Below are 27,828 nucleotides of genomic sequence, written 5' to 3'. Positions count from 1 at the left end.
ATCTAGAAAGGATACTTCCTACAGTGCATTAATTAAAAATGGTAAAAGTCATTATGGGCATTCCACAGTTCATTAGCCTTCTGAGAGAGTAGAGGAGCTGGTGTGCTTTACTGCACATAGCATTCATATGGTGGGATCGGAGCAAATTGCTGGCGATAGGAGCTTGAAGCTCTCAACCATCTCTATCTCAGATCCATTTATACCAGCTGAGGTGTGCACTCCGACCCACTTTCTGAAATCTATGAACAGTTCCTTCGTTTAGCGGATATTGAGAGAAAAGCTTGGCACCATGCCACCAGATTCTCCATCACCTTCCCGTATTATGTCTGGTTATGTGATGCAGACTTATAAGTGGAGTTAGAGCACAGCTTGACCACGCAGTTGAGAGTGTATAAGCGTTAGGGGTTGAGGATGCAGCCTTGCAGGGGGCACCACTGTTCAAGAAAGTGTTGTTGCCAATCTTTACTGATTGCAGTCTGTTGGTCAGGAAGTCAATGGTTCAGTTAGGGCTGGGGAGGGCGCTGGATAATCACAAATCGAGAAGTTAGATTCAGTATCTAAATTGACACTTATTTTAACTCTTCCATACATCTGCCACTCTGATACCTTTAAATATAATGGCAAGCGTTTTACGAACACACATTCCCTCTAATAAAATCTAGAATAAAAAAACAAACTATCCAAATTCAGGCCCTGCCACTAGTCCACTTCTGAGTTCAACATTTCCTACCTGCCGCAAGCTAAATCAAACGCGTGGAACCTTAACGTCAGGGAGACCTCTCAATTCCATAGCCTTTCTATCAAAAATCAACGTGTTTCAGCAGCTCAACATCAATTCCCGTCCCTGCCCGCCCGCTAAGGGCCGACTGTGTCACCGCAAACCACGGCTGTTTGTGCAAAGAGCAGGGCCGGTGCCGGGCGCCCACCTCTGGGTCTCTCTGACAATCGCTGCCATCCCGCGACCCTCGCCCAGCGGCCTGGCCTGGCCTGGCCTCGCTCGGCGCAGCCTCCCGCACTCACTCCACCGCCGCCCACCTTCCGCTCCGCTCCGCTCCGGGAGGGGAACCGCCGGTCACACGGCGGCGCGTCCAACGGGGGCCGATGAGGCTCACGCCGGCGCAGAAAGCGAAGCCGGCCCGAGTAGGCAGAGCAGATGAAACCAGCTGTGCTGCTGGAGATCATTGTAAACAGAGCTCTGTCTGCCGCAGTGACCTTGGTTTATACTTTAGATCTCTACTTTAAACATGCTTAAAGGTATGTATATGTCCTTAGTTGGAAACATACAGCACTCTGTAAAAAGTCTTAGGCACAACTTTGTGGGCCGAATGGCCTGTATTGCGCTGTAGGTTTTCTATGTTTCACATTTATCTAGCCAGGGTGCCCAAGACTTTTGTACGGCACAGTATTTGTCAACGTGGAGCAGAGAGCGAGTTTGTAAATCTGCAGGGAGCCACGGACATTGGGAATGATGAAGGTGGAGTGCCGAGGGAGAGGTGTAGGACAGGTGGCAGAAAAGAAGTGCCAGGGGCGGGGGTTATCGCGGGTGCAGTCACACCAGGCAAGGTAATTTGATTCCAAACCAATGATCATTACGGACTGTATCTCTGGTGCTTCCCGCTCCCTTCCTGTTTTCCCAACCATGATTCCTCTCTCCCTGCCCCGCTTCCCTCTCTCAATAGAGACCCCTATCAGAATCAGTCACATATGTCACGATATTTTTTTGTGGCTGCAATACATGAAATTACTACAATATTGTGCCAAAGTCTTAGCCCCCCACCCCCAGCTATATATACTGTACACGTACCCAAGACATTTGTATATTATCAGGCTCCATCGTTCAATAGTGCTCTGTGGTGGTTGGTGCAGTATTTCAGTATCTGGAAGGCATGAGGGGGAATGTAACATGAGGGGGAAATCTGCAGGTATTAGTGTACCTATGATTTTGCATTTTTGCAGGTTAAAATCATAGGGCCGGAAGGCAGTTTAACAAATACACAGTATTGTGCAGTTAGTGTTTTATTGGGGAAAAATGGTTAATGAGGCAGTTGCCAGAATTTGTAATGAGAGTTACATAGAGCTGTCTCAAGTTTTAACAAGCTACTCCGATGTTACTGCTTCTATCTAAGCAGGTGTTGCCTTTGCATTTTATCTGATCGATATAAATAAATGGCCAGGAGGCAACCTTATGAGGCTTTCAATTTTTGGTGCATCTAATCTTGTGCATATTTTGCATAAATTATGAAATCTAACTTGTACAACTAGTGAAAATTAGGAGTTTAGAGTTTGTAAGTCCTCATTGGTTTCTCAGTTATTATGAACTGTAGCTGGGTAGCAAGGAGCAAGTTCAGAGAATGTACCATTAATTGACCACGGATTTAACAAGCAAGGGTTCACTATTGAAGTTACAGAATACAACACACTGACGTGCAGGGAAAAATCGAGAAGCAGGCATGCATTCACTCACATTAGTTTTCAACCAATTGAACTGTTCAAATATCAAATGATTTTCCGGAGCCACCCATCTGGAGGTCAGAGCCCGAGAGGCAGCCCCGGGGTTGGAGGCTGGTCTGTCTGTGAGAGGGTGGGATGGGGGTCGTTATGCTGTTGTATGTTAGCTACATGTTGTTCTGCTGAACTTTGTGGCTCTGCTGTGGTGGCGGCAACAGAATGCAAGTTAACACTGGTGGTTTGGCCCCACCACATCCAGATTATGTTGGATGTTAATGCACATGCTGCATCTCACTATGTTTTGAACTATACATGATTAATAAATGAAACAAAGAAAACAAATTGTGGTGCCATAGCTACCAGAGCAGCTTCAATACAGCTCCAGTGATCCTAGTTACACGGGGGGTATGTGGAATTTATGTCCTCCCTGTGAACATGTGGTTTTCCCAAGTGCTCAGGTTTCACTTACACATCTTAAAGACATGCAGATTGATAGACTACAATGAACTGTTGTTAATATAGATACAGTAATGGTAGAATCCTGGGAGGGGTGATGAGTGGTTAGAGTCGATAGGAATGTGGGAAGAATAAAATGAAATCAGGTCATATAAAAAAATGCCTGCTTGGTGAGTTAGCACACACAGGTAGGCCAAAGGGAGTCTTTCTGAATTAGTATAGACATACAAGACAAGCAGAATTTGTCATAAAAAGACTATACGAAAGGCTACGCGAAATAAGGTTGCTTGTTGCAATAAACAGCTGACTTTGCTGTAACAGAACATTTCAAGAGTCTCAATGCAGGACATTCCTGTGTTCTTTTTCACTCCCCTCACTGAGCTCCCTACGCTCCTTTGTAAAATAAAGTGAAAATTGCAAAAAACACATTAAAGGTTCTTTGTATTACATACTGATAGATATTGTGTAATGCAAAGTTTTGGCACTTTAAGCTCACATGCTTGAGTGCAGTGATATCAGTAGCACTCTTTTCAATTCATTGGACCCTTCAGTAAAATCAAATAGTGACTATAGACACCAATCAACCAAGGGCATGAATAACTAGTTATCAATAATATTCATTGGGAAGAAGATAAATAATGTCAACATTATTTTACTTGCATTTGAGGTGAAGATAACTACAAATCCTGTACACAACATAGTTCACTCAGTAGGAAAGAATGTACATTCACAACAAATTCAATTAGAGACCAAATTAGGGAATTTTTGCACTACATCTGTTCCTTCAGTTTCGATGCCGTCGTAGATCCACTTGCGGTTGCAACGACACATAGGGCCACATTTCCAAGAACTGCATTTGGAACAAGGATAGAAACAGCCAGGGCAGTTTTCATCCAGGCAGTCACACAAGTCTACACCACTAAGCAGCAGTTTGCCAGTACTGTCGTATTTTCTCTGCCCAACCGCACTATTTCAGAGAAAAACATTTTATTAGTCCAGATTGTAGCCAATAAGCAAACACACACAAATGTAATAACAGTTAATTTTGATTCAAAGATTTCTGCAGCAACTAATCCCGGGGACACTCAGACCAGAGAGAGTCTCCTTTACCCTTCAGAATGTAGCATTTTTGTACCATAAATTGCAGGTGTAAATTGACAAATGTCAACAGGAGATCTGGGATCACACAAATGTTGGGTTCTAAGTTACCATCTTCTTGAGCCTAGAAGGAAGACTTAAAGATGAGCAGAGTGAAAGATGATTGGTACCAACGACATGGGTAGGAAAGGAAGTCCTAAAGAGAGAATATAGGGAGTTGGGTAGAAAGCTGAAAAGCAGGATTTCTAGGATAGTAATCTCTGGACTGCTGCCTGCGCCCCACACCAGCAAGAATAGGATGATTTAGCTGAGGAATTGGTGCAGGGAGCATGGCTTCAGATTTCTTGATCATTGGGATCTCTTTTGGGGAAGGTACGACCTGTAGAAAAAGGAGACATTACATCAGAACCCAATGAGAGCAGGTTTGTTCGAGCTATTTTGGACTGTTTAAACTAATTTGGCAGGGGGATGGGAACTGGAGTGATAGGGGTGAGGATGGAACAGTTAGTATAGAAGTAGATGCCAACTGAAGGAGGACATGCAGATGATAGGGCAAAATTGTAGTCAGTGGGATGAGTTTAAGTGCATCATGGGAGCAAATATCGAAGAGGGTGATGAATACAGGACTGAAGGTGTTATATTGGAATGCACACAGTATACATAATGAAGCAGGTGATCTTGTAGCACAGTCAGACCTGGGCAGGTATGACATTGTGGGCATCACGAAGTATGGTTGAAAGATCATGGTTGGGAGCCTAACATTCAAGGATACACATTATATTGAAAGGACCGATGGAGGGGCAAGGGCAATATCTGTATTACCATGCAGTAAATGGAATTACGGAGAATACGAGAGGGAGCTGGCCAAGATTGTTTTGAAGGGGACACTAGCAAGGATGATGGCAGAACAACAATGGCTGGAGTTTCTGGGGGTAATTTGGAAGATACAAAATAGATACATCCCAAAGATGAAGACGTATTCTAAAAGGAGGATGATGGAACTGTGGCGGATACAATAAGAGGGCAGAGTGGGCATGGTGGAGTGGCGGAGCAGACTCAATGGGCCAAATGGCCTACTTCTGTTCCTTGGTCTTGTGATCTTGTGATATAATACAGCAAATATTAGTGGCAAGTTAGAGAATTGGGAAGCTTTAAAAAAAAAAATGAACAGAAGGCAACTATAAAGCCAAAAGGAGGGAAAAGATGAAATATGAAGGTATGCTGGCGAATATACTGTAAAAAGATACCAAAAACTTTTTTCCTCTCCGATATATAAAGAGTAAAAGAGAGTGGGTATCAGACCACTGGAAAATGATGCTGGAGAGGTACTTAAGTATTTTGCACTAGTCTTTACTGTAGAAGTGGCTAGCAGTATGCCAGAAATTAGAGTGTCAACAGACAGAAGTGAGTGTAGTTGGCATTACTAAGGAGAAGCAGCTTGGGAAGCATAAAGGTCTGAATGCAGAAAAGTCACTTGGACCAGACTGACAACACAGGTAGCTGAAGAGATGGTGGTGGCATTAATAATACCTTTCAAGAATCAGTAAATTCTGGAATGGTTCCAGAGGACTAGAAATTAGAAAATGTCATTCCACTCCAAGTGGTGAGGGAAGCAGAAGAAAGGAAATTATAGGCCAAATAGCCCAACTTCAGTGGTTGAGAAAATGTTGGAGTCCATTAAGGTTGAGGTTTTGGAGTACTTGGAGGCGCATGATAAAATAGGCCAAAGTCAACATTGTTTCCTTAAGGCAAAATCTTGCTTGATAAAGGAAATAACAGACAGGACAGACAAGGGAGAGTTAGTCGATGCTGTTTACTTGGATTTTCAGAAGGCCTGTGACAAGGTGCCACACATGAGGTTGCTAACAAGAAAGATACTAGCATGGATAGAAGTTTGGCTGACTGGCAGGAGGCAAAGAGTGGGAATGAAGGGGGTCTTTTCTGGTTAGCTGCTGGTGATTAGTTGTGTTCCACAATGTTTGGTATTGGATCCATTTCTTTTCCACATTATATGCCAATAATTTGGAGGACAGAATTGATAGCTTTGTGGCCAAATTTGCAGACTGGTTGAAGATAGGTGGAGGAGCAGATAGATTTTAGAAATGCATTTCTTGCAGATGTGGTGGAGACAGTTCCTCTGTGGTCTTCAAGGGAATTGAACAAGTATATGGTGAGGAATACTTTGTCAGGTTACAAAATGTAAAGGGGCAGGGGTGTGCAAGACAGCACGCATGTAGAACTCAAGTTGCTCTGGTACAGAATTGGCAGATACATGATAGGCTGAATGGGCACTCAATCACCGAATGTCTAAAACAACAGGGGAGGTTCATGCTTTTTGTCCATATTCTTGATTTTGGCAAGGTAAATGGCCAAAGACTGAACAGCACTTAATTTGTCATAAATTTGACTTCAGTATATTTATTCAGCACATTGCTGCATTTTGTTTTTAAGTTGATCCTATGAGTAAATCCTTACTTTTCCAGTAATTTCAAGTCTATATGCTGTATACATACACTATTTAAATTTAATATATCCATGACCCACTGGAAGCCATCTATCATTGTTCTCTACCAATCAAAATACTCAAATCTGATTTGTTTCCACACGTGTAAAAAAAATTCTCAAATTGCAATTAGGTTCTGTACATGAAACAACATTTCTCAAAATTATTTCCTTCTCTGCAGAATTTTGTACAAAATCCCATCTATTGCCCATCAGCAACAACATAAACATGAGTATAGGCACAAACATTGTGGTAACTCCTTTTATTGACTTTCCTTCCCTCTCTCCCCCCCCCCCCCCCCACATATTGTTGGCTATGGGAAAAGCCACCATACACCATACTCTAGGGCAGAGTTGTTGTTTTTTTTTTTTTTTTTTAAAAAAAGAGACAATTTAAAATGAAATATTACAAGAAAATTAGCTGGGTTTGATCTGGTCTCAAACAATTAGAAATAATCAATGCAAACCTGATATAATTAAAACTGAAATGAAATTAGAGCTGGGGAGATAAATAGTAGATGAAAAATGCAGCCCAGAAAAAGTTAAAATATCACATTGCAAGTTATTTTACTTCTTTTCAAAGACAAGCTGCCTTAGCTTGGTCCTGCGGATCTCCTTTGTTTGCAGTCTGGTCTCAGGGTTGAACTCAGCTAGTAAAGGACCAGGGTTCTGAAATGCTAAACATTTCAGTTGCCGTTGTGTTTTATTCTGTAACAGTTCAAAAGAAATTGTGAAACAAGGTCAAAAATCATTCAGTTAATCTATAACATAGAATAATTCAAATATTGTTTCTACATGTGAATGGAACCAGAGTTCATTCTCCATAAAGTAACTCAAAGCAAAACTGCAACTGAAAATATGTATACAAAAATACAATGAATTAGCATGCTCTCCACAGTTATATTTGGAGAATTGAGGTGTATTTATGATAATTGTACAATCAACTTGCATACAAAATACTGTAGAATATACAGTATATTTCAGCTACATAAATTATTACTGGCACTATTTTATTTTGGATGCTAAATATGTAGGCCCACCTACTAGGTTAGCAATCAAAAATCTTAATTACAATTGCATACAGATAATAATCAGAAATGCCAAAATGATCCATTAAAAATTAATTTTTCATGGTCAACAAAACAGAGCATCAGTGTGTGAAGGGAAGCTTCTTAGGGGAGGGGAGAGTATAATACCATGCGGGGTGACTACAAATGGTGACTTATGTGAAATTTAAAAGGGAATGGGCGAAGGAGCCCATATCATATCACTTGTAAAGACATTTCAATCTGTTTACAAAAGTGCATTAATGGTAAATAATTCTTTGCAAAGAGCCATTTACATTTTCTACACCAGTCACCTTTGGAAAGGTCATATGACTAACTGGTACAGCTTCCCATGCAGAATTAAAACATTTGCACATAACTGCAGCCGTAGTTGATACTGGTGTTCCTGTGCCATTCAGTTAGCCACCCCACATGGGAGGGGTTCACATACAGAACAAACAGAGTATCGATAAAGTTCAGTTGAATATCTTGCATGCTGCCTTGCTGGTGTTTGCTCCGCAATCTCCCTCAATACTGAGCATAATAACCTACAAAATATGTACATACCCCACTGTATAGACAGAGACAGAAGGGACAAAAATCTTTGATGCAATGTATCCACCCAATATTTCTATTCATTCCCAGAAAGCTCAGCTCCACTAGTAGGTAGGATGTTGTCGAGAGTGCAAGTGGGGCAGGGGGTTGGTGGAAATAATTCAAGGACCGCCCCCCCGCCCAAAGAGTGAATGGTGAAGATGATGTAGCTGTAGTGTTCAAAGGGGAGGCAGAGAAGCATCAGGGAAGAGCTTACAAGCCTGCAGAGGAGCACAGTACTGCTGCATTCTCTCAGAGATGGTATAGCTTTCATTAGCTGAATGATTGCAACACAGAAGGAAATTATTCTGCGATTCCAAAGAGCTCTTAAAATAAAAAAATATAAACAAAGCAATTTATGTCCTGTCCCCTATTCTGTAGCCACAACTCATTCTGCTCAGTACCTAGCAATCCTTTGGGCCCTGTTGGTGTTCATCATCACGTATGCACCTTTAGGGATAATGGCAAAGTTATTGCACAGTCGTTGTGCTCACTGCCTGGGTTTTTAGGGTTGCAAACCAATATCTGCCTGTTTGTCAAGTTACCCCTGATGTAAGTGACCAGTGAGAGAATCGGTGGGTATTAACATGCACAGGAAGGAGAGGGTAGGTTACGGGGAAGCAAAGCAACTGTATCGTTCTGGAGTAGCCGAATAGTCTCCATAGACCAAATGGCCTCCAATCTTACAATGCAACGTGACAGGAAGTATATACAATTACCACCCTTCCTCCAACCCAATCACAGATTCCCTCCTCTACAGAATGCATATTTGAGGCATTTCTCTCAAGGCCTTGAATGAAAATGCTCATCCAGGATTCCATCAAAATCCTAATTTATCAAATGGCAAAATAATCCACACAAATGGAAAGACAAATAATCCACACAAAACAATGGAAAGACAACCTTCTATCACAGTAACAGGAATTTGAAATTTTGTGCATAAATGAAAGGAATGTTAAGGACTTCTCCCATACCATTTTCTTCTGACTTTGTGAATCAGGCAAGTTTTTCTCCTGCAATGATTTTCTTTGGGTGGTCGGAGAAAAATTGTGAGCATTTAATATTGCCCTTCCTTGGTTAGGAGTGGTCACTCCGAGCATTTGTGCCCCATACATTATTGCAAGTCTACTGAAAAATATTTACAAAGAATTAAAATCTCTCTAGGAGAAGCATTATACTACTAATCAACTCATTAGTCCTTAATTTTAACATTCAGCTCACACACTACTTCACAAATCCTGAACTGAAAGTATTTACATGACAGAATATAATGTTGCAGATCGTAAACTATTAAGAGACTCACTACTTAGAAATTAAGACTTCCTCTTAAGTTTCTCTTTTCATTCTAAAGGCAAGGATTTAAAAAACACATAAGAAAACAGGCCAATACCTACATATTGAAATCTTCAGAAATTGAAGGTTCTTTTGCTACACAAGGTTGATATTCAGCATAAACTGAATAATCCTTATGAAACGTTTCCAAGCACAATAATCAGAGCATTGTAAAAAAAAGGAAGAACACATCTTACGTAATTTTCAAGTATCTCCACACCGTACTGCTTTTTACAATTATCCTGTCCAAATTCACCTTGACCAATAAGGATGCCACACTACACATGAATATTACAAAATCTATACTCTTACAAACAAGGCAGTCGTTAGTGTGGGTTCACATTGGAATTAACGCAAAGCACATGAAAACATTCAATAAATACAAAGGTAAATCAACTGATAAGCGATTTCAATGACCGGGGTATCCTGCATTTAAAACTTTACGACCTACAACAGAAATAACCTATCAATCATACGTTTTCAAATCAGAGCGATTAGTTGAGCCTCACTGTTAATAGATGGGCCCGTTAACACCTCAAACCCTGGCCATTAACTATTCTAGGTGACCTGTGAGCAGTACCATTTTTTGAAAGTGAAACTTTTAGTGTTTACAGGGCATATGACTTGTAACCAGTAACAGGAAGATTCCATCAAAACCATTTGAAAACATTTTGCGACTTCGACAAAGATACAGCAGTCGAAGTAATGCAATTTTAAAATACAGCTATAAACAATAACCATTAATTAAAAACCTGTCTTCAATAAACATCACCTGCTCATACAAATAATTTTGTAAATGCAAAGTACAACTCTAACCAATTTAAGAAACACCGAGCTGAATCGCTATCTAAAGGAAATTGGAAAAATCTGCGCGCACACGCCTCCTGCCGAACTAATCTGAACGCGCGGCGACGATGATAAGTAACAACTATCACCTCTCTAACTTTATGCACGACCTGCTTTCTGGGGGTGAATTATTTGGGGGGAAAAAATTAACTTCAAGATTGTTTCACGGACAACCTGTCTCTTGTTTATATCGATCCACCAATCGTCGCTTAAATCCTCCAATCAATTAATTTAAACAACCAATGCCAGCCAAATCACAAATTTCCAACCACGTGGAAGCTCCCGACGGAGACGCTGGTAAAGTTGTCAGGGACAACGTAAAACGTGCTGTAATTGTTGTCAGGAGCAATGGGAATTAGCCTAGCAATTAGAAAGGATCTTTCTGCTTGGGGGGGGGGGGGTGTTAACCGACATTACACCACAAATAGTTAATAAATTGTGGGCATGATACGTCGGGTGTGGAAGCATTGTGACCCTTGCTGGGTTGCCCCAGCATATCCTCGGACTGTTGTTGTTGACGTAAATATCGCATTATCACCGTGTTGCCCATGTGACGAAGAAACAAAATGTGCTTTCACTTGGAGATTAAAAGCAGACCTGCAGGTTGCGTATTTTCATGGATGCTACTCCCGTAAGGGTGTAGTAACACTGAAACATTAAAAATGCCATAAACGGACCCTTATCCCGCCCCCGTCGGAGGTCCCGCTATGCCCGTCGCGATTCGGGCAGGGCAAAGTGCTTGCTGTTCCCTCCTCTCACTTTGGTCGACCTTGGTACGGGCACCACGAGGTGGCAACGTAACATAACCAAGTGAAGTTCCATCTCGGAGCAAACGTGAAATAAGATGCAGTAACTAAGCTATGTAGGGTTGCTTAAATGTTTGTTTTTAACTTAGTAATGCCTTTTATATCCAAATACACACGTGTCTGTCCACTAATACCTTTTCATCGATAGGTACAGAGGCGTTGGTTTACTAGTGAAAGAATAGGTATTCCACAGTTACTTGGTGCACAAACTTGCATTCATTGTCAGTGTGAAACAAGATGGAATGAAATGGCAAAGCAGATCACAGTGGATCAAGAATCGACATCAAAATGTATTGGAAGCCTTATTGACATGTCATGAGATACTCAAATCGAAACACAGTGAGGAAGATAACTAATAAGAAGAAATATGCTTAAGACCACAAGTTTTTAATGCTGCTGTTACAAAGTGCCAAATAGCAATGGGTGCTCATTTTTGAACTAGTGTTTTGGATTATATTTTAACTGAGACTGATATATACCCAGGCCAGGTCCTGACAAAGGGTCCCGGCCCGAAACGTCGACAGTGCAGATTTCCTCGTGTATACCCAGGCCGTGCTCTTTTCTCGCTGCTGCCATTAGGTAGAAGGTAACAAGTGCCTGAGGACTTCCACCACGTCAACTGTCAGGCTCTCGAACAAAAGAGGATAACTACACAAGTCAAGTCACTTCTCATTGTCATTTCGACCATAACTGCTGACGCAGTACACACTAAAAACGAGACAATGTTTCCAGGACCACGGTGCTCGCATATTGATCTGTTCCACAACCAAAGAGCTCAACTTAAGGACTCTTTATCTTGTTATTTCATGCTCTCGTTATTTATTGTTACTGATTTATACTGGCATTTGCACAGTCTGCTGTCTTCTATGTTCTTGCTCTTTCATTGATCCTGATCATAGTTGCTGTTCTATAGATTTGCGGAGGATGTTCGCAGGAAAAAGACTCTCAGGATTGTATTTGGTGACATGTACACTCCGATAATAAATTTTACTTTGAACTTTTAAACTTTAAATATATGTTATACTAAATTTTGCTCACTGTAACTTCTCTACAACTAAAGCACCAAGCAGTCATGTTGGAACTGTGTCCCTGAACAAAGACTACCTGGTAATAAAGACCATAATAATTATAAATCAACAGCTATAATACATATTGCAGTTGTTAAATCACCTTTGCTGTATTTGTTGTCAGTAATCTGACTCGTTCTGGAAGAAATGCTTGGGAGTTAATTATTACAGTGCTTATGTGCCCAAAGTGGCACACTTCTGTTTTCACATTCCCTGTTATGTGAAAGTAGACTTTATTCAATAAAGCCTGGTCAATTATAAATTAACTGATCTTTTATCTAAAATATGGGAGGGGGGGGGTACTACCAATGATTTTTGGCGAGCAGTTTTTATTTTTCCTAGTCTAGTCAATAATCAGCAGTGTACTTTTTAGGTTATTGGTTATAGTAGTCATCCTGTGGGTAATACCACTACTTATTAAACACACTCAAATGCCTCTGACAACCAAGACCAGGGCTGAAAAGGCTAACACGAGCGGGCACAGTTTTAAGGTGCTTGGAAGTAGTTACAGAGGTGCTATCACAGCTAAGTTTTTTATGCAGAGAGTGGTGAGTGCGTGGAACGGGCTGCCAGCGACTGTGGTGGTGGCAGATACGATAGGGTCTTTTAAGAGACTCCTGGATAGGTAAACGGAGCTTAGAAAAATAGAGGGTTATGGGTAACCCTAGGTAATTCCTAAAGTAAGTACATGTTCAGCACAGCATTGTGGGCCGAAGGGCCTGTATTGTGTTGTAGGCTTTCTACGATACCGGTTCCTGGCCTTTATGTATGGTTTAGACATGGTATTGTTTCTACTGACAGGAAAGGGGGCAAAGGCGGGTTACTGGTGCCTTAAAACCGGTCACCGAGCAATTGCGGCTCATCAGCCGTGGTTGGCAGCTCATCTAAAAGAAGGAAAGCTCTGATCTCAAACCTCTGCTGCTTTGTAGCTTTATATACTTGTGGAGGAGGTTTCAAAAGTAAACCCCGAGGAAGAATCGGGAGCTGGAGTCCCTGAGGCAGCCCTACGTTGAGCTCAGTGCTGACCGGCAGCTGCTGTGATGCCCCTGGTGCCAGACCGTATCGGCCTCTGCCGTTCATTTGGATTCATCAGCTGTGCGGACCGGGGGAGCCTGCTACAGCTTGCTCTCCATGTCGTACTGCCCTGGCTTGTGTATCACGTAGACAGTTGGGAAATAACAACCTTGACCAGTGGAGGGCCTCTCAATCAGTCGTCCTGTTGTTGTGTTAGGCATCATTGTATTTTCTAACAACTTGCCATTGTGTAGTCTCCCACCAAAACTTTTTTTAATGTCTATTTGTTTATTCTTAAATAAATGTGTATTGCAGTGTAACTGAAGTCTCCTTTCTCTGGCTCATTTTCCATCACTAACACTTTCCCAGGACTCTTCCCCAATTCTTTTCCTTCAGTTCAATTATCTTCCACTCTCACCACAAAATAGTATCCATTCTCTTGTTGATAGTAATATCAATTTTCTTTTAAATCATGCAGGTTTAATCCAGGCCCAGAACAATCTGTTCACAATATTTTGTCCTTTGTCTCATGTCTTTTAGCGCATTTGATATTGGAGCACTTTGAACTCTTAGTTTGCAATCAATATGCAATAGTCAGCTTCTCAAAAAATTGGTGGCAGTTATCTCTAGATTGCTTATGTGTGGCCCAGAACAAGGGAATGTTTATTGTTTGGAAACCAGTGCTGATCCTGTTGCTTAATTTCTCAAAGGGGATGATGTCACTCTTGGTTAGAGCACCAAACATTCCCCTGGGACCTGGATTTGCCTTCAGCTCAAACTAATGAAATGAAAGTCTCCTCTGTCATTCTTTATGGTTCCATTTTGAATGAACATAGGCAGTTTTATCTCAGCTTTTGTGAAAATGGAACACCAACTAGAGTATCCAATTTAACCAGTTAGCAATGTGAATCTCATGCAGAAATGAGCTTTGTTGTTGTTCCTTTTCACACTGGTGGAATTTTTGCTGCTTCTGTAGCATTTGGCTGTTTCTTACGTGACCGAGTTGCTAGCTTGATGCTGAACCCAACATGGGAGGAAAGCGTGTAAGGAGCTGGCCAGTTTCAAGTTCTGGACTGTTCCCCTTGATGCCATTACACCACCGGCTGGCAGAAATGGGCTTTGTTTCTTACAAGATATACTCAGCCGCTTCATTTGGTACAGAAGTGGAATTCTGTGTGAATTTCGATGCTCCTCCGCTCATCATTGTTGTAACATGTAGTTATTCGAGTTTCTGTCACCTTCCTGTCAGCTTGAATCAGTATGGCCAATCTCCTCTGACCTCTCTTATTAACAAGGCATTTTTGCCTACAGAACTGCCTCTCACTGGATATTTTTCTGTTTTTCACACCATTCTCTATGAACTTTGGAGACTGCTTTGCGTGAAAATGCGAGGAGATCAGTAATTTCCATGATACTCAAACCTCCCCATCTGGCACCAACAATTATTCCACAGTCAAAGTCACTTGGATCACATTTCTTCCCCATGATGATGTTATTTCTGAACAACAGCTGAACCTCTTGACCATGTCTACATACTTTTATGCACTGAGTTGCAGCCCCATGATTAGCTGATTAGATATTTGTATCAACGAGGAAGTATGCAAGTGTACCTAATAAAGTGGCCACTGAGTGCAGGTAATTAATGATGAAATCCATTTTATTATTAACTTATTCAAAAATATGTTTATGTGAAGTATTCCCATGTCAATTTATTATGACTCAATTTACTAAAAGGTATCATGCAGGTAAAGCAGGCAGGCAGGCAGGTAAATTCTCCTTTATTGAGGAGAATTTGAGTACAAAATTAAAGGTGGCTAACTGAAATCACCTGCTGTAGTACCTTGGTGATATTGTACCTGCTCAGGAACATCCAGATACAGACCATCCCCAGGTAACAAATTGGCTCAGTTTTATAGATATCCTTAAATTGATTATGTCCTTATGATGGAAGCAAGACAAAAATCACTTTGCATGGTAACTATAACTGCACAGCATTGTGCAGAATGGCAGCAAAAGCACAAAGGACTACAGTAATAAGAAAAGTAGAATTAATAAAAGTAGTGAGATGGTGAAAACTAGATCTGTCATTCATAGACATGAATATATATGTGTCAGACTTATGAACAAATATGTAATGGGAACTCATTCCTATGGCTCATAGAACATAGAAATCTACAACACATTATAGGTCTTTCGGCCCACAATATTGTACCAACCACGTAACCTACTCTAGAAACTTCCTAGAATTTTCCTAGCGCATTGCCCTCTATTTTTCTAAGCTCCATGTACCTATCCAAGAGTCTCTTAAAAGTCCCTGTTGTATCCACTTCCACCACCACCACCCGCATTTCATTCCATGCACCTACCACTCTCTGAGTGAAAAACTTACCCCTGACATTCCCTCGGTACCTATTTCCAAGCACCTTAAAACTATGCCCTCTCGTGTTAGCCATTTCAGCCCTGGGAAAAAGCCTCTGACTATCCACATGATCAATGCCCCTCATCATCTTATACACCTCTATCAGGTCACCTCTCATCCTCTGTCACTCTAAGAAGAAAAGGCCAAGTTCTCATAAGGTACGCCCTCCAATCCAGGCAACATCCTTATAAATCTTCTCTGCACTCTCTCTATAGTATCCACATTCTTCCTGTAGTGAGGTGACCAGAACTGAACACAGTACTCCGAGTGGGGTCTGACCAAGGTCTCATATAGCTGTAACACCACCTCACAGCTGTTGAACTCAATCCCACGGTTATTAAATGCCAACACACCATTCACCTTCTTAGGCAGAGCCCGTTTTAAGATGAGCTGAGGAAAGTATAGGGGGCATGTCAGAAGGGAGCTTATTTTACACAGAATGTAGTGGGTGCGTGAATAGCCTATTATTCAATAGGTTGTGGGAACATTTCAGTGATGGGGCAAGAGAAGTTTAATGAAATGATCTCCTTTGGTTCAAAAGTGAGATGGTTGAAGAATAAACTGTTTCTGAACCTGGTGTTGTGTGTCCTCTGATGGCAGCAGTGAGAAGAGAGCATGTCCTGAGTGATGTCGGTCCCTGATGTTGGATGCTGCTTTCCTGTGACAATGCTTCGTATAACTGTGCTGAATGATGGGAAGAGCTTACCTGTGATGGACTGGGCCGTATCCACTACTTCTTGTAGAATTTTCTGTTCAAGGGCATTGGTGTTTCCATACCAGGCTGTGATACAACCAGTCAATATACTCTCCACTACACATCTTTTGAAGTTTATCAAAGTTTAAGATGTGATGCCGAATCTTCACAGACTCCAATGAGAGAGCACTCTAGACAACTGGGAGCCTTTTTATCAAGCTCAGACTTTTGTGAAATGTTAACTACATGTAAAGATATCTTATGTCTTATGTGGAGCAGTCAGTGTTTGTGTGTACAGGGATTCTGCTGTATGAACAGCTGTATTTCAGTAGCTAGTGTCAGAGATAAGACCATAAGACATTGGAGCAGAATTATGCCATTCAGCCCATCGAGCTTGCTCCACCATTCCATCATGGCTGATTTATTATCCCTCTCAACCCCATTCTCCCGCATTCTCCCTGTAACTTTTGATGCCTTTACTAATCAAGAACCTATTAACCTCTGATTTAAATGTGTTCCACAATGAATTCCACAGATTCACCATGCTCTGGCTAACCTGTTCAAAAGGTTTCAATGAGAACCCCCCTTATTCTTCTAAACTCCGGCAAATACCGGCCCAGATGATGGAGTACTGCAGTGCATGGACCATGCTTAGTGAACAATTATAGACAAAATTAAACTGCACCTGACTTACACTGTCCTAGTGAGACCTGAGAGGACCTAATAAAGGGAATTTTAATATCCAACCCATGCTGTGTTTACCCTAGGGGTATTTAATTTAACTGTCTAGACTCCTTAGTATTGTTGCTCACTAAGGCATATAATAGAAGTAGAGCTATCAACAGAACATCCTCTATTTAAGCAATAAACTCTCTTAACTAACAGGAGCAATTCAAACACCAATGTGTCAGTATCTTATACCATGGTGCACACATTTGTATACACCACACAGCTTCCCTATATTTAAAAAGAAGCCCACACTGTATTAGCAACCTATATAGAATTTTATATAATTAATTTCTGTTTCAATGTATGGAATTGTATAAATTATCTAACTATTTACAAAGAGCTATATACTGTTTTAAATTTGACTAATTCTATGCCTCACACTTCTCATCACTAAAAGCTGGATTAATTCTCTAAAGTATCCTTTCCAGGATGACAAACGGCAATAGATTATCTCCTCGAAGGCTTCAGACACATCTGGTGTCTTATCCTATTATGCAATTGTTATTTCAAAATTAAGAGTGACACAAAGAAAACAACTTTTAAGCCGTGTTTGATTGCAATTTGGAATGTGGTGAAAGTAGTCTCCATTGTGGTTACAAAAGGGGATTGAGTGATTATAGTCGGAGAAAAGTTTGCAAAGCTTTTCAGAAAATGCCAGTAGGTGGGCTAGTGGGTTTCTCAGTTGGGGGCTGGCACAGACATGCTGCGCTGAAGGGCTTTTGTGCTTTAACATCAAATGTTCTCTACTTGATTGACCTTACTGCAGCAGCATACTGAAGCTTTTGCTTTTCATCTTGCTTATGGATTACATAAAAAGAGAAGAATGTAGGAAATAGACACAGAAGATCCAATAAGGGATGTCATGTCAGGCAAGGATTAGCAATGTCAGCCTGATAACTACATTATCTGAGCGATTTCCAGCATATATCCTGGCCTAGCAGTAGTATCAAATTGCACACATCATTGCTTTTCCTATTTATTAATTGAACATCCTGTCATTACTCTCACTAGATGTGCAATGGACACTAGTCGACATGCCCGAGAAGAGCACGGTGAGCTGCTTCGATGAGTATCACACGGTTGCATTCACATCTACAGCTAGGAGAAGTATTGGAGTATAAAAGTTGCATTGTTTGCTGTGTAACCAAAACTATGTAGTCAGTTTTGATGTAGATTATGTAATCTGAGTTTGCTATTTGCTATGCATGTATCCAATTTAGTAGGAGAATGAAATCTTAAGAATGTAGAAGACAATGGTGTGTTAATGAGAGGTAGCTAAGAGATGTAGATTATGTAGTCTGAGTTTGCTATTTGCTAGGCATGTATCCAATTTAGTTTGCTGTGTAACCAAAACTATGTAGTCAGCTTTGATGTAGATTATGTAGTCTGAGTTTGCTATTTGCTATCCAATTTAGTAGGAGAATGAAATCTTAAGAATGTAGAAGACAATGGTGTGTTAATGAGAGATAGCTAAGAAATGTAGATTAGAACATGATTAAGTCAATAGGTAGAAACAATAGTGGTGGATGTACTTGTGATACGCAACTATAGATATGCTATTGGATATGCTAATGCAACTAAACCAGGAGGTTGCTATAAAAAATGCTATGTACAAGGATCGGTGGGCAATCAGCGACTAGCTCAATGACTGACTCAGCTTTGATTTGCAAATTAAAGTTTAATACTTCTTAAAGAATCTTCTGCATCTCCTGGTCGTTTGTGGGGCACGGGAAACCACGACAGAAGTTGGTCAGAATCAACTGCCTAAGCAAGGATCTGGACCCACTGCAATTTGCCTATCTCCATAATAGACCTACAGTGGATGCAATCTAACTGGCTCTCTATTCAGCCATGGATCACCCGGACAATAGCAAAATCTACATCACATTACTGTTTATTGATTACAGCTCAGCACACAACACAATCATACCCTCATTTTTAATCAACAAGCTCCAAAACCTGGGCCTCTGTACCTCCCTGTGCAATTGGATTCTTAACTTCCTCACCAGGAAAGCACAGTCAGTGTGGACCAGAAATATAGGAAAGATATCAATAAATTAGAGAGAGTGCAGAGACGATTTACTAGGATGTTACCAGGGTTTCAGCACTTAAGTTACAGAGAAAGGTTGAACAAGTTAGGTCTCTATTCATTGGAGCGTAGAAGGTTGAGGGGGGATTTGATCGAGGTATTTAAAATGTTGAGAGGGATAGATAGAGTTGACGTGAATAGGCTGTTTCCATTGAGAGTAGGGGAGATTCAAACGAGAGGACATGATTTGAGAGTTAGGGGGCAAAAGTTTAAGGGAAACACGAGGGGGTATTTCTTTACTCAGAGAGTGATAGCTGTGTGGAATGAGCTTCCTGTAGAAGTAGTAGAGGCCAGATCAGTTGTGTCATTTAAGGTAAAATTGGATAGGTATATGGATAGGAAAGGAGTGGAGGGTTATGGGCTGAGTGCGGGTAGGTGGGACTAGGTGAGATTAAGAGTTCGGCACGGACTAGGAGGGCCGGAATGGCCTGTTTCCGTGCTGTGATTGTTATATGGTTATATGGTTAACATCTGCTTCGCGCTGACAATCAATTAGCCCACTGCTCCATTCTCTCTGCACCCACAACTGTCTGGTTAGGCACAGCTCAAACACCATCTATAAATTTGTCAATGACACAGCTATTATTGGTAGAATTTCAGATGGTGATAAGGAGGCATACAAGAGCGAGATAGGTCAGCTAGTTGAGTGGTATCACAACAACGATCTTGCACTCAATGTCAGTAGGACCAAGGAATTGATTGTAGCCTTTAGAAAGTGGAAGTCGAGGGAACACACACCAGTCCTCATCGAGGGATCAGCATTGGACAGGGTGAGCAGTTTCAAGTTTCTGGATGCCAACAACTCTGAAGATCTATCCTGGACCCAACATACTGATGCAATTACAAAGAAGGCACACTGGTGGCTGTATTTCATTAGGAGTTTGAGGAGACTTGGTATGTCACCAAAGGTTCTTACAAATTTCTACAGAGGTACCATGGAGAGCATGCTGACAGGTTGTATCACTGTCTGGTATGGAGGGGCCACTGTACAGGATCTGAAAAAACAGCAGAAAATTGTAAACTGAGCCAGCATCTCCATGGGCACTAGTATCCCGGACACCTTCAAAAGGCAATGTCTCAAAAATGCGGCATCCATCGTTAATGACTCCTATCACCTAGCATACGCCCTCTTCTCATTGCTATCATCAAGGAGGAGGTACAGGAGCCTGAAGACACGCACTTGACATTTCAGGAACAGCCATCAGATTTCAAAATGGATAATAAACCCATGAACACTACCTCACTATTCTCTTTCCCTTTTTTTACTCTCTTATTGCATGGCTTTTTTTTTACACAAGTTGTGTAACCCTTATTTGAAAAGCTTGGGGCAGGATGTGTTCCATATTTCGGATTATTTTGGATTTTGGAATATTTCCATCTACATAATGGAAATAGATTGGGGATGGGTCCCAAATCAAAACATGTGAACATTACACATTCCCTGAAGGTAGTTTTAAATAATATTTTAATAGTTTTGTACATGAAACAATGTGTGCATTGAATCATCAGAAAGGTAAGCTATCAGGACCTCAACCACCCAATGGACTGTTTGGCATCACCAAAGGATCAAAGGTTCATTTTATGATCTAAGTATGCATGCAGAATACAACTCTGAGATTTGTCTTCTGCAGATAGCCATAAAATACAGACAACCATTGTGGTAAACCATGTATACCTGTCTGGACACGCCTCTGCCTACTGCTCCTGTGGCTCCTCCCAAAGATGCTTGTATAAAGGTGATTGGGGCACTGCTCCTCCCTTAGTCTTCGACATGGTCGTGCTCCCTTTTCGCTGTTAATAAAAGCCTATCGTTCACTTCCAGTCTCCGAGAGCTATTGATGGTGCATCAACCATAGAAGTAGTTGAAAGAAAGATGTCAATCCCCCACATGAAAAGAAAATGAAAAAGAACTCGCAAATCCAAAACCCACAATCTCTCCCTCACACACAAACTAACATATCACCCAAACCCTCAGTCCGCCAATTGGCAACAAGAAAGAATGGGTGAGAACATGAATAAAACATTGAACTGAAAGAGGCAAAATGAACGACAGTCCAATCCATAAACCTCAGAATTTCAATAACGTCTCCGAAAGCATTGGGACCCAGCAGCCCTTCTGAGCACATCGGGACCCAGTGGCCTCTCTGACGGAAGCAACTCGAACCAGCAGCCACTCCGATGGCAGCAACTCAAAGCCATCCGCCCTTCCGAGGCAGTGACACGAACCAGCGACCCCTCCAGTGGCCTTTCCCAGAACCATTCACTCTCCTCTGATTTAATCTTTATTCCTGACTCTGAATTTCTGTGCAATCGCTAAGCAGCCTTTGTCTTACATTTATTCATCACACATCTGTACTTAACAGTAAAAATTATTACATACCATTAATATAATGAAAATATAATGTGTGCAGGGTAACAAAAGCAGCACAGCAGCATTGGGAGAATACCTGAATCAGATGTTGAACAACATGTCAGCACTCAAATAAATAGGAGGCTTGTAGTTTTTGTGAATTAATGATGTTTGATTAAAGTGTCTTCAAAGATTTTCACTGGGAAGCTGTGATCCCTGTCTGGAGACTTTGTGCATTGAAGCAAGTCTGCAGAAATGAAATGATTAGCAAGAACTACCTGCCTATCTTGCTGTGCCCCAGCAACAGAAAGCTCTTAGGTATCCACTTTCTGGCCTTGATTTTCTGGTATTTTGATGGGAGGATAACTTGGAACTTATACTTGTATTCAATATTTGGTTGAATGCAGTTACATATGTTTGTGTGATGCTTTGGGTAATGAGGCAGGAGCTGGACCACAAAACCTCCTGTATTTGCGAGGAAGGGCTTTTCAGAATCTAACTGATTGCTGTCTCTGCCTTGGGGAGCATTTGAGGGGGGTCAGGGAGTCCAGAGGAATCATTCATCTGTAGTTACTCACCTCAGTAAGATGCAAAGAGAGCTTTTCTCTGTATTTAAAAAAAAGTGTTCCCTGAAGAATGAAATAAGCCTGTTAGCCTAGTGTATAATGTTGTTGAATATCAAACTAAGGGTCTTCATATACTAAGTTTTGCTTCTCATGTACTTTAGTTTTCTACCCACATGTATCTGGTGATGTATTGCTTTACAAAACCCTGCTGTTGCAGAAGTTATTCAATTTGAGGTACAGACAGTTTCTTTTGTTTCCTTTATCCACAGGGAGGAAGCCTTCTATTTTAAATTATTGGCATATACTCAGAAAGAATTTAATAGTTCTTTGGATTTTCCCAGAGAATTATGGAGTTTTATATCATATTCAGTATCATCAATCAGGTTAACAATGAACCTCAACTTCGGCCATAACATTCTACTGATATTGACCATGAGAACAAAAGGGCTGTGGAGAAAAATACGTGCAACGAGTTTCCTGAATATGTTTAGAGCATGTTGTCAGCTCTCACTATAATGGAAAATGCTCTTTTTTAAGTTCTTTGATGATACTACTTCACTTCGTCAGTGGCCATGTTGCTGTTATACGGAGAACTGAAATTGGGTAAATTGTGCACACTCAAAGATCAGCACCATGAAAGTATGAGACATCTATATCACAGGAGCAGACGGTGAGATGACGCAGGACTGCCACATCAAGCCATCAGACTTTGGGATGGCGCTGCACTAGCAACAAAGGTACATTAACAACTTAGAGTTCAGACCCTGGAATGGTGCAACATTAAACAGGAGAAATTTTAGCGAACATTAGAGGTTAAACTTGGCATTGTGCAATATTAACACCAGTAAACTTTGGAGATCAGACTCTGACAAACTTCATCCTGCTCTGTAACTCCGTAACCCCTACCTGAAACTGGAATATAAAATGCTATGTCTAATCTACAGAACTGCCCATCTTTTTCGATTACATTTCCTCTATTTTAGCTCAACCTTGTCGATGAGAGCTTTAATTCACAGGAGAGGGATCAAAGAGCTCAGATACGTGCAGTTGCACAACAAAATCCAGCCTGCCCACACAGCTGATCCAGCATGAAGAGTGTTGGATATTCCCTGTGGGGAAGACTAACAGGTGTGAAAGAAAGGGACAGAAACCCATAAAGCTTTAACTCAACAAACACAAGAAAATCTGCAGATGCTGGAAGTCCAAAGCAACACACAAAAATGCTGGTGGAACTCAGCATATTAGGCAGGTCTACAGAGAAGAGTAAAACCCATGAACTCCATGGGGAGAAGTTTCAGTCTCCTTACAAATCATGTCGGAATTGAACTTTGAACTCCGTCGCACACGCTAACCACTGCACTACCATGGGGTCCTTATGTCTAAAGACATGGATGGTAAAGAGTTGTCAACATTCTGATACTGACCAATGATGAGTCATAGGGTGCATTCATAAAATAATTTCTAACTTTTATGCCTCTAAGGTATTTCTGTTAGTATTAAGCCTGACTGGAGAACCAATGTCTATCTGATGTGGACACAAGAGAGACTATGTATGGTGGAAATCTGGAGGAACACATACAAGATACTAGAGGATCTCAGCAGGTCAGGAGGCATCAATGGAGGAAATGAACAGTTGACATTGCAGGCTGACAGCCTTCATTTGGACTGGAAGAAAGTGGACATAAGCCTAAATAAAAGGGTGGGGAGGAGCCCAAGCTGGTAGATGATAGACAAATCCAGGTGAGAGGGGGAAAGGCACTTCCATCCCCCATTAGGAAGGCCTCAAGACGGTCTGCTTCTTTCTTAAATAATAGACATAACATGCACCCCACCCCCACCCTCCATCTGACAGAAATGGTACTCGTCCCTAACAGCTTCTCTTTCAGCTGCTCTCACTTTCTCCTGACCAAAGATGTCACCACTGGTCATTGGCAATTGCATGGGCCCCAGCTACGTCTTCCTTTTCATTGGCTACATGGAGCAATCCATGTTCTAAATCTACATTGGTAACACTCCCCAACTCTTTCTCTGCTCCACTGTCCACTGCATTGGTGCCACTTCCTGCACCCACGCGGAACTCATTTGATCAGCTTTGCCTCCGACTTCCACCCCACCCTTAAATCCACTTGGTCCATTTACAACATCTCTCTTCCCTTTCTTGATCTATCTCTATCTTCTCATTGTTCTCATGCCTTCTTCTCATCGGGAAGGAGGTACAGAGACCTGTAGGCACACACTCAGTGATTTAGGAACAGCTTCTTCTCTGCCATCCAATTTCTAAGTGGACATTGAACCCAAGAACAGTACCTCAGTCCTTCTTTATTTCTGTTTTTTGTACTAGTTATTTTAACATAATAATTTAATAGACATATATATACTTACCGTAAGTTGTTTTTTTCCTCTATATTTATCATGTATTTCATTGTACTGCTGCCATAAAGTTAACAAATTTCAGGACATATACTGGTGATAGTAATGTCACCATCTGATTCTGATTCTGATTCTGATTCTATCTCCACCTCCGGAAATAGATTATCTATTGAAACCTTTGACAAACCCACTGACTCCCAAAGTTCCTTGGCTAGACCTCATTGCACCCCATCACTTGAAAGAATACTATTCCCTTCCCTCATTTTCTCTGTCACCACCCCATCAGTTCTCATAATGAGGTTTTCCATTCTCTTTTGTCCTTTTATTTCAGAAAACCAGGTTTACCCTCCACCATTGTCAATGCAGCCCTTATGCGCATCTCTGCAGTTCTCACAGGTCTGTCCTCACCCAATTCATCCCCGAGATAGAAGGGTTTGGGCTCCCTTTGTCCTTATCCTTGCATGAGTCTGCACATACAACATATCGTTCTCTGCAACTTTTGCCGTCTCCAATGGGATCTCACAACAAGACACATCTTCCCTTTCCCACTTCCTGCAGGAGACGAGAAGCTTGACTGGACTGCCAACACAGATGCCTTGTGCAGGAAGGCACAGAGTCGAATGTACTTCCTAAGAAGGTTGGCGGCATTCAATGTCTGTAGTGAGATGCTGAAGATGTTCTATAGGTCAGTTGTGGAGAGCGCCCTCTTCTTTGTGGTGGCGTGTTGGGGAGGAAGCATTAAGAAGAGGGACGCCTCACGTCTTAATAAGCTGGTAAGGAAGGCGGGCTCTGTCGTGGGCAAAGTACTGGAGAGTTTAACATCGGTAGCTGAGCGAAGGGCGCTGAGTAGGCTACGGTCAATTATGGATAACTCTGAACATCCTCTACATAGCACCATCCAGAGACAGAGAAGCAGTTTCAGTGACAGGTTACTATCGATGCAATGCTCCTCAGACAGGATGAAGAGGTCAATACTCCCCAATGCCATTAGGCTTTACAATTCTACCTCCAAGGACTTAAGAACTTTTTAAAAGCTATTAATGCTTTTTGAGACGGTGATTTAGATGCATATCATATTTTTTTTACTGAGTTAAGTATTGTATGTAATTAGTTTTGCTACAGCAAGTGTATGGGACATTGGAAAAAAAAAGTTGAATTTCCCCATGGGGATGAATAAAGTATCTATCTATCTATCTATCTATCTATCATTCTTTACGCCACCCTTGTCTTCTCATCCTTCCCCACTGACTCCCTCTAGGCTCTTACTTTGCTAAGTGCTACACCTGCCTCTACACCTCCTCATCGCCACCTTTCAGAGCCCCGAGCAGTCCTTCCAGGTGAGGCTGCACATGCCATGTGAATCCATCACGGTCATTTATTGCGTCCATTGTTCCAGTGGGCCACCTCTTCATCGGTGAGACCCAACAGAGACTGGGGAATCACTTGGTTGGGCCTCTTCATGCTGTCTGCTGCAGCAGCCAGGATCTCCTGATGAGCAGCCATTTTAATTCCAGTCTGTCCACTGACTCCTCGACTGCCACATTGAGGCCATACGTAGACTGGAGAAGCAACACCTCATTTCATCCTGGTAGTCTCCAAACTGATGGTATCGACTGAGTTCTCTAACTTCTGGTAAACACTTCCTTCTGACTCCCCCCCACACCCTACATCTTTGTTTTCCCCCATCTTTACCCCTTCTTTCCCTACCCCTGCCCTCACAACCTGCTCATCACCTACTGTCCTCTTCTATCAGATTCTTCTTTCTTCAGCCTTTTGTCGCTTCCAACTATCATTTCTCAACCTCTCACATCACTCCCTTTTAATCATCTTCCTACTTATCCCCTCTCACCTGGATTCACCGATCACCCACCAACTCATGTGCTTACCCCCCACCCATCTCCCTCCCCTTTTATTCTGACTTCTCTCTTTCTTTCCAATCCTGATAAATGGTCTTGGCCTGAAACATCAACTATTCATTTCTCTCCATTTAAGATGGTGCTGATGAAGCATGGCAGCACCTTGCCGTCAGCAAACAAAACCAATAACTACTCCACAACTCACACTTTTCCTGGAGAAAGATCTCTGCAATCAATAGCCTGCAGCTTCTGCTTTGAACCGCCTGTACAACCTGGGATTTTTGCTGTGTGAACTGAAGTCTCGAAGGTGCAGGATGGTTATGGCGTGGCTTGTATGTACTGAATCAAGGCGGAGACTGTGGAACAGCTGCTGTTTGATCAATTTAAGAGATTGGAAAGGTCGGTCAAGTATGAGCCCAAGAGCATAGCGAAGCAGCAGGACCCGGGTCCGGGAGCAAGGAACGAGCCAGTGTTTGGCCAGTATAAGCAGTGGGCCAGATGGAAAATGTCAGCGTGTCGGGGCTGGAGGCGAGGGACGGGCCAGTGTTCAGCTCGCTGCTCAGCGAGTTTTACTTCTCTCTGCGCTAAACTGAGGATGTGGCCTGCAACTAACGAGCTCCTGGACTGGCTTCCTGGCTGTGAAACAGGTTTTGTGAACTTCAGTTCTGAACGTTGTTTGCTTACTTTTCATTATTTGCACCATTTGGTCTTTTTGCACATTGGGTGTTTGATGGTCTTTTCTAACAGGTTCTATTTGTTGTGTGGCTGCTTGCAAGGAGATGAATGTCAAGGTTGAATATAGAACACTGTACATACTTTGATAATGAGAGTACTTTGATCTGCTTGTCCTAATGAGCTTCTCCAGCATATTGTGTGTGTGTGTTGGTCCATCTGACACAACCTTGATGTCATTTCCAGGACACATATGATCACAGTTAAGAGAAACTATTACTGGAAATGAGAAATGTCAGTGCTTCAGTTGTACAGAGATCCTGATAAGAATGGTCAGGGTTAGCGGTTTGATGGGTCATTTGTCCTGCTAACGTAGGGGGAGTTCGAGATAAGTGGGCTGCTGGGAGGTGGGGTATGCAGGCTTGGTTGGACCAGTGTTAAATGATAGGAGCCTGAAGGGTCTTGTTATTAATTTTCATACTGTGGACAAAATCTAGCTATAAGTGAGAAATTTAGGCTTGAAGACCAGTTTCCAGTGTGGTCTGTCAGCGATATCATTCCCCTGTATCAGAGTATCAGTGTTATTGTGTTTGTATTAGAACCTGAATTTTCTCTTCCACACCTTTAGAGGTATTCTCAACTTCGCAAATTGTTTAGGACCTATTGTGTTTCTGGCTATTCATTGTTACCCAGGGGAGATGGCCTAGGATGGGAGTTCAAAAGCTGAATTGAAGCTGGCCGTGGCTAGGAGGTATCTGATGGGAAGGAGGACTGCTCCTGTGAGGGCAGACACTCCCTCATTAATCTATCATCCAAATGATTTCATTCGGTCTCATTATCTCCAGCTAGACCCAACATTAATAGAAATGTCGCG

At 41.8% G+C, this 27,828-nt stretch overlaps 2 protein-coding genes and 1 long non-coding RNA gene across 18 annotated transcripts in view; 1 reads left to right on the top strand and 2 right to left on the bottom strand.

Annotated features, from left to right (window-relative positions):
- The window catches only part of commd10 (COMM domain containing 10), a 76,659-nt gene extending 75,558 nt beyond the window's left edge, over window positions 1-1,101 (bottom strand). Inside the window, exon 1 of the mRNA XM_073068910.1 lies at window positions 927-1,101. Within this exon, the coding sequence (XP_072925011.1) occupies window positions 927-955 (29 nt within the window). The 5' untranslated portion in view covers window positions 956-1,101. The remainder of the gene's footprint in view (window positions 1-926) is intronic.
- LOC140740072 (uncharacterized) lies at window positions 1,093-18,747 on the top strand. The gene is made up of 2 exons (XR_012101791.1): window positions 1,093-1,254; window positions 18,063-18,747. It is a non-coding gene; the product is annotated as an uncharacterized lncRNA (long non-coding RNA).
- On the bottom strand, window positions 3,541-11,078 carry LOC140737258 (ARL14 effector protein-like). 16 transcript variants are annotated; one of them, XM_073063653.1, is made up of 5 exons: window positions 10,293-10,385; window positions 9,535-9,609; window positions 9,119-9,272; window positions 7,076-7,212; window positions 3,541-3,871 (listed from the first exon to the last, which is right to left on the bottom strand). In XM_073063653.1, exons 3-5 carry the CDS (start codon window positions 9,257-9,259, stop codon window positions 3,643-3,645), a joined length of 507 nt encoding a protein of 168 aa, XP_072919754.1. In that variant the 5' UTR covers window positions 9,260-9,272; window positions 9,535-9,609; window positions 10,293-10,385; the 3' UTR covers window positions 3,541-3,642. The 16 variants fall into 16 exon arrangements, with proteins under 16 accessions (XP_072919754.1, XP_072919773.1, XP_072919737.1 ...); XM_073063672.1 differs by having other exon boundaries at window positions 9,119-9,269; XM_073063636.1 differs by having other exon boundaries at window positions 9,539-9,609.
- Window positions 18,748-27,828: the final 9,081 nt, after the last annotated feature.

This window comes from Hemitrygon akajei, chromosome 2, assembly GCF_048418815.1.
Source record: "Hemitrygon akajei chromosome 2, sHemAka1.3, whole genome shotgun sequence".
Classification (NCBI taxonomy): Eukaryota; Metazoa; Chordata; class Chondrichthyes; order Myliobatiformes; family Dasyatidae; genus Hemitrygon; species Hemitrygon akajei.
The sequence above is the reverse complement of the archived record's forward strand: the minus strand, read 5'-3'. Positions and strand labels throughout refer to the sequence as shown.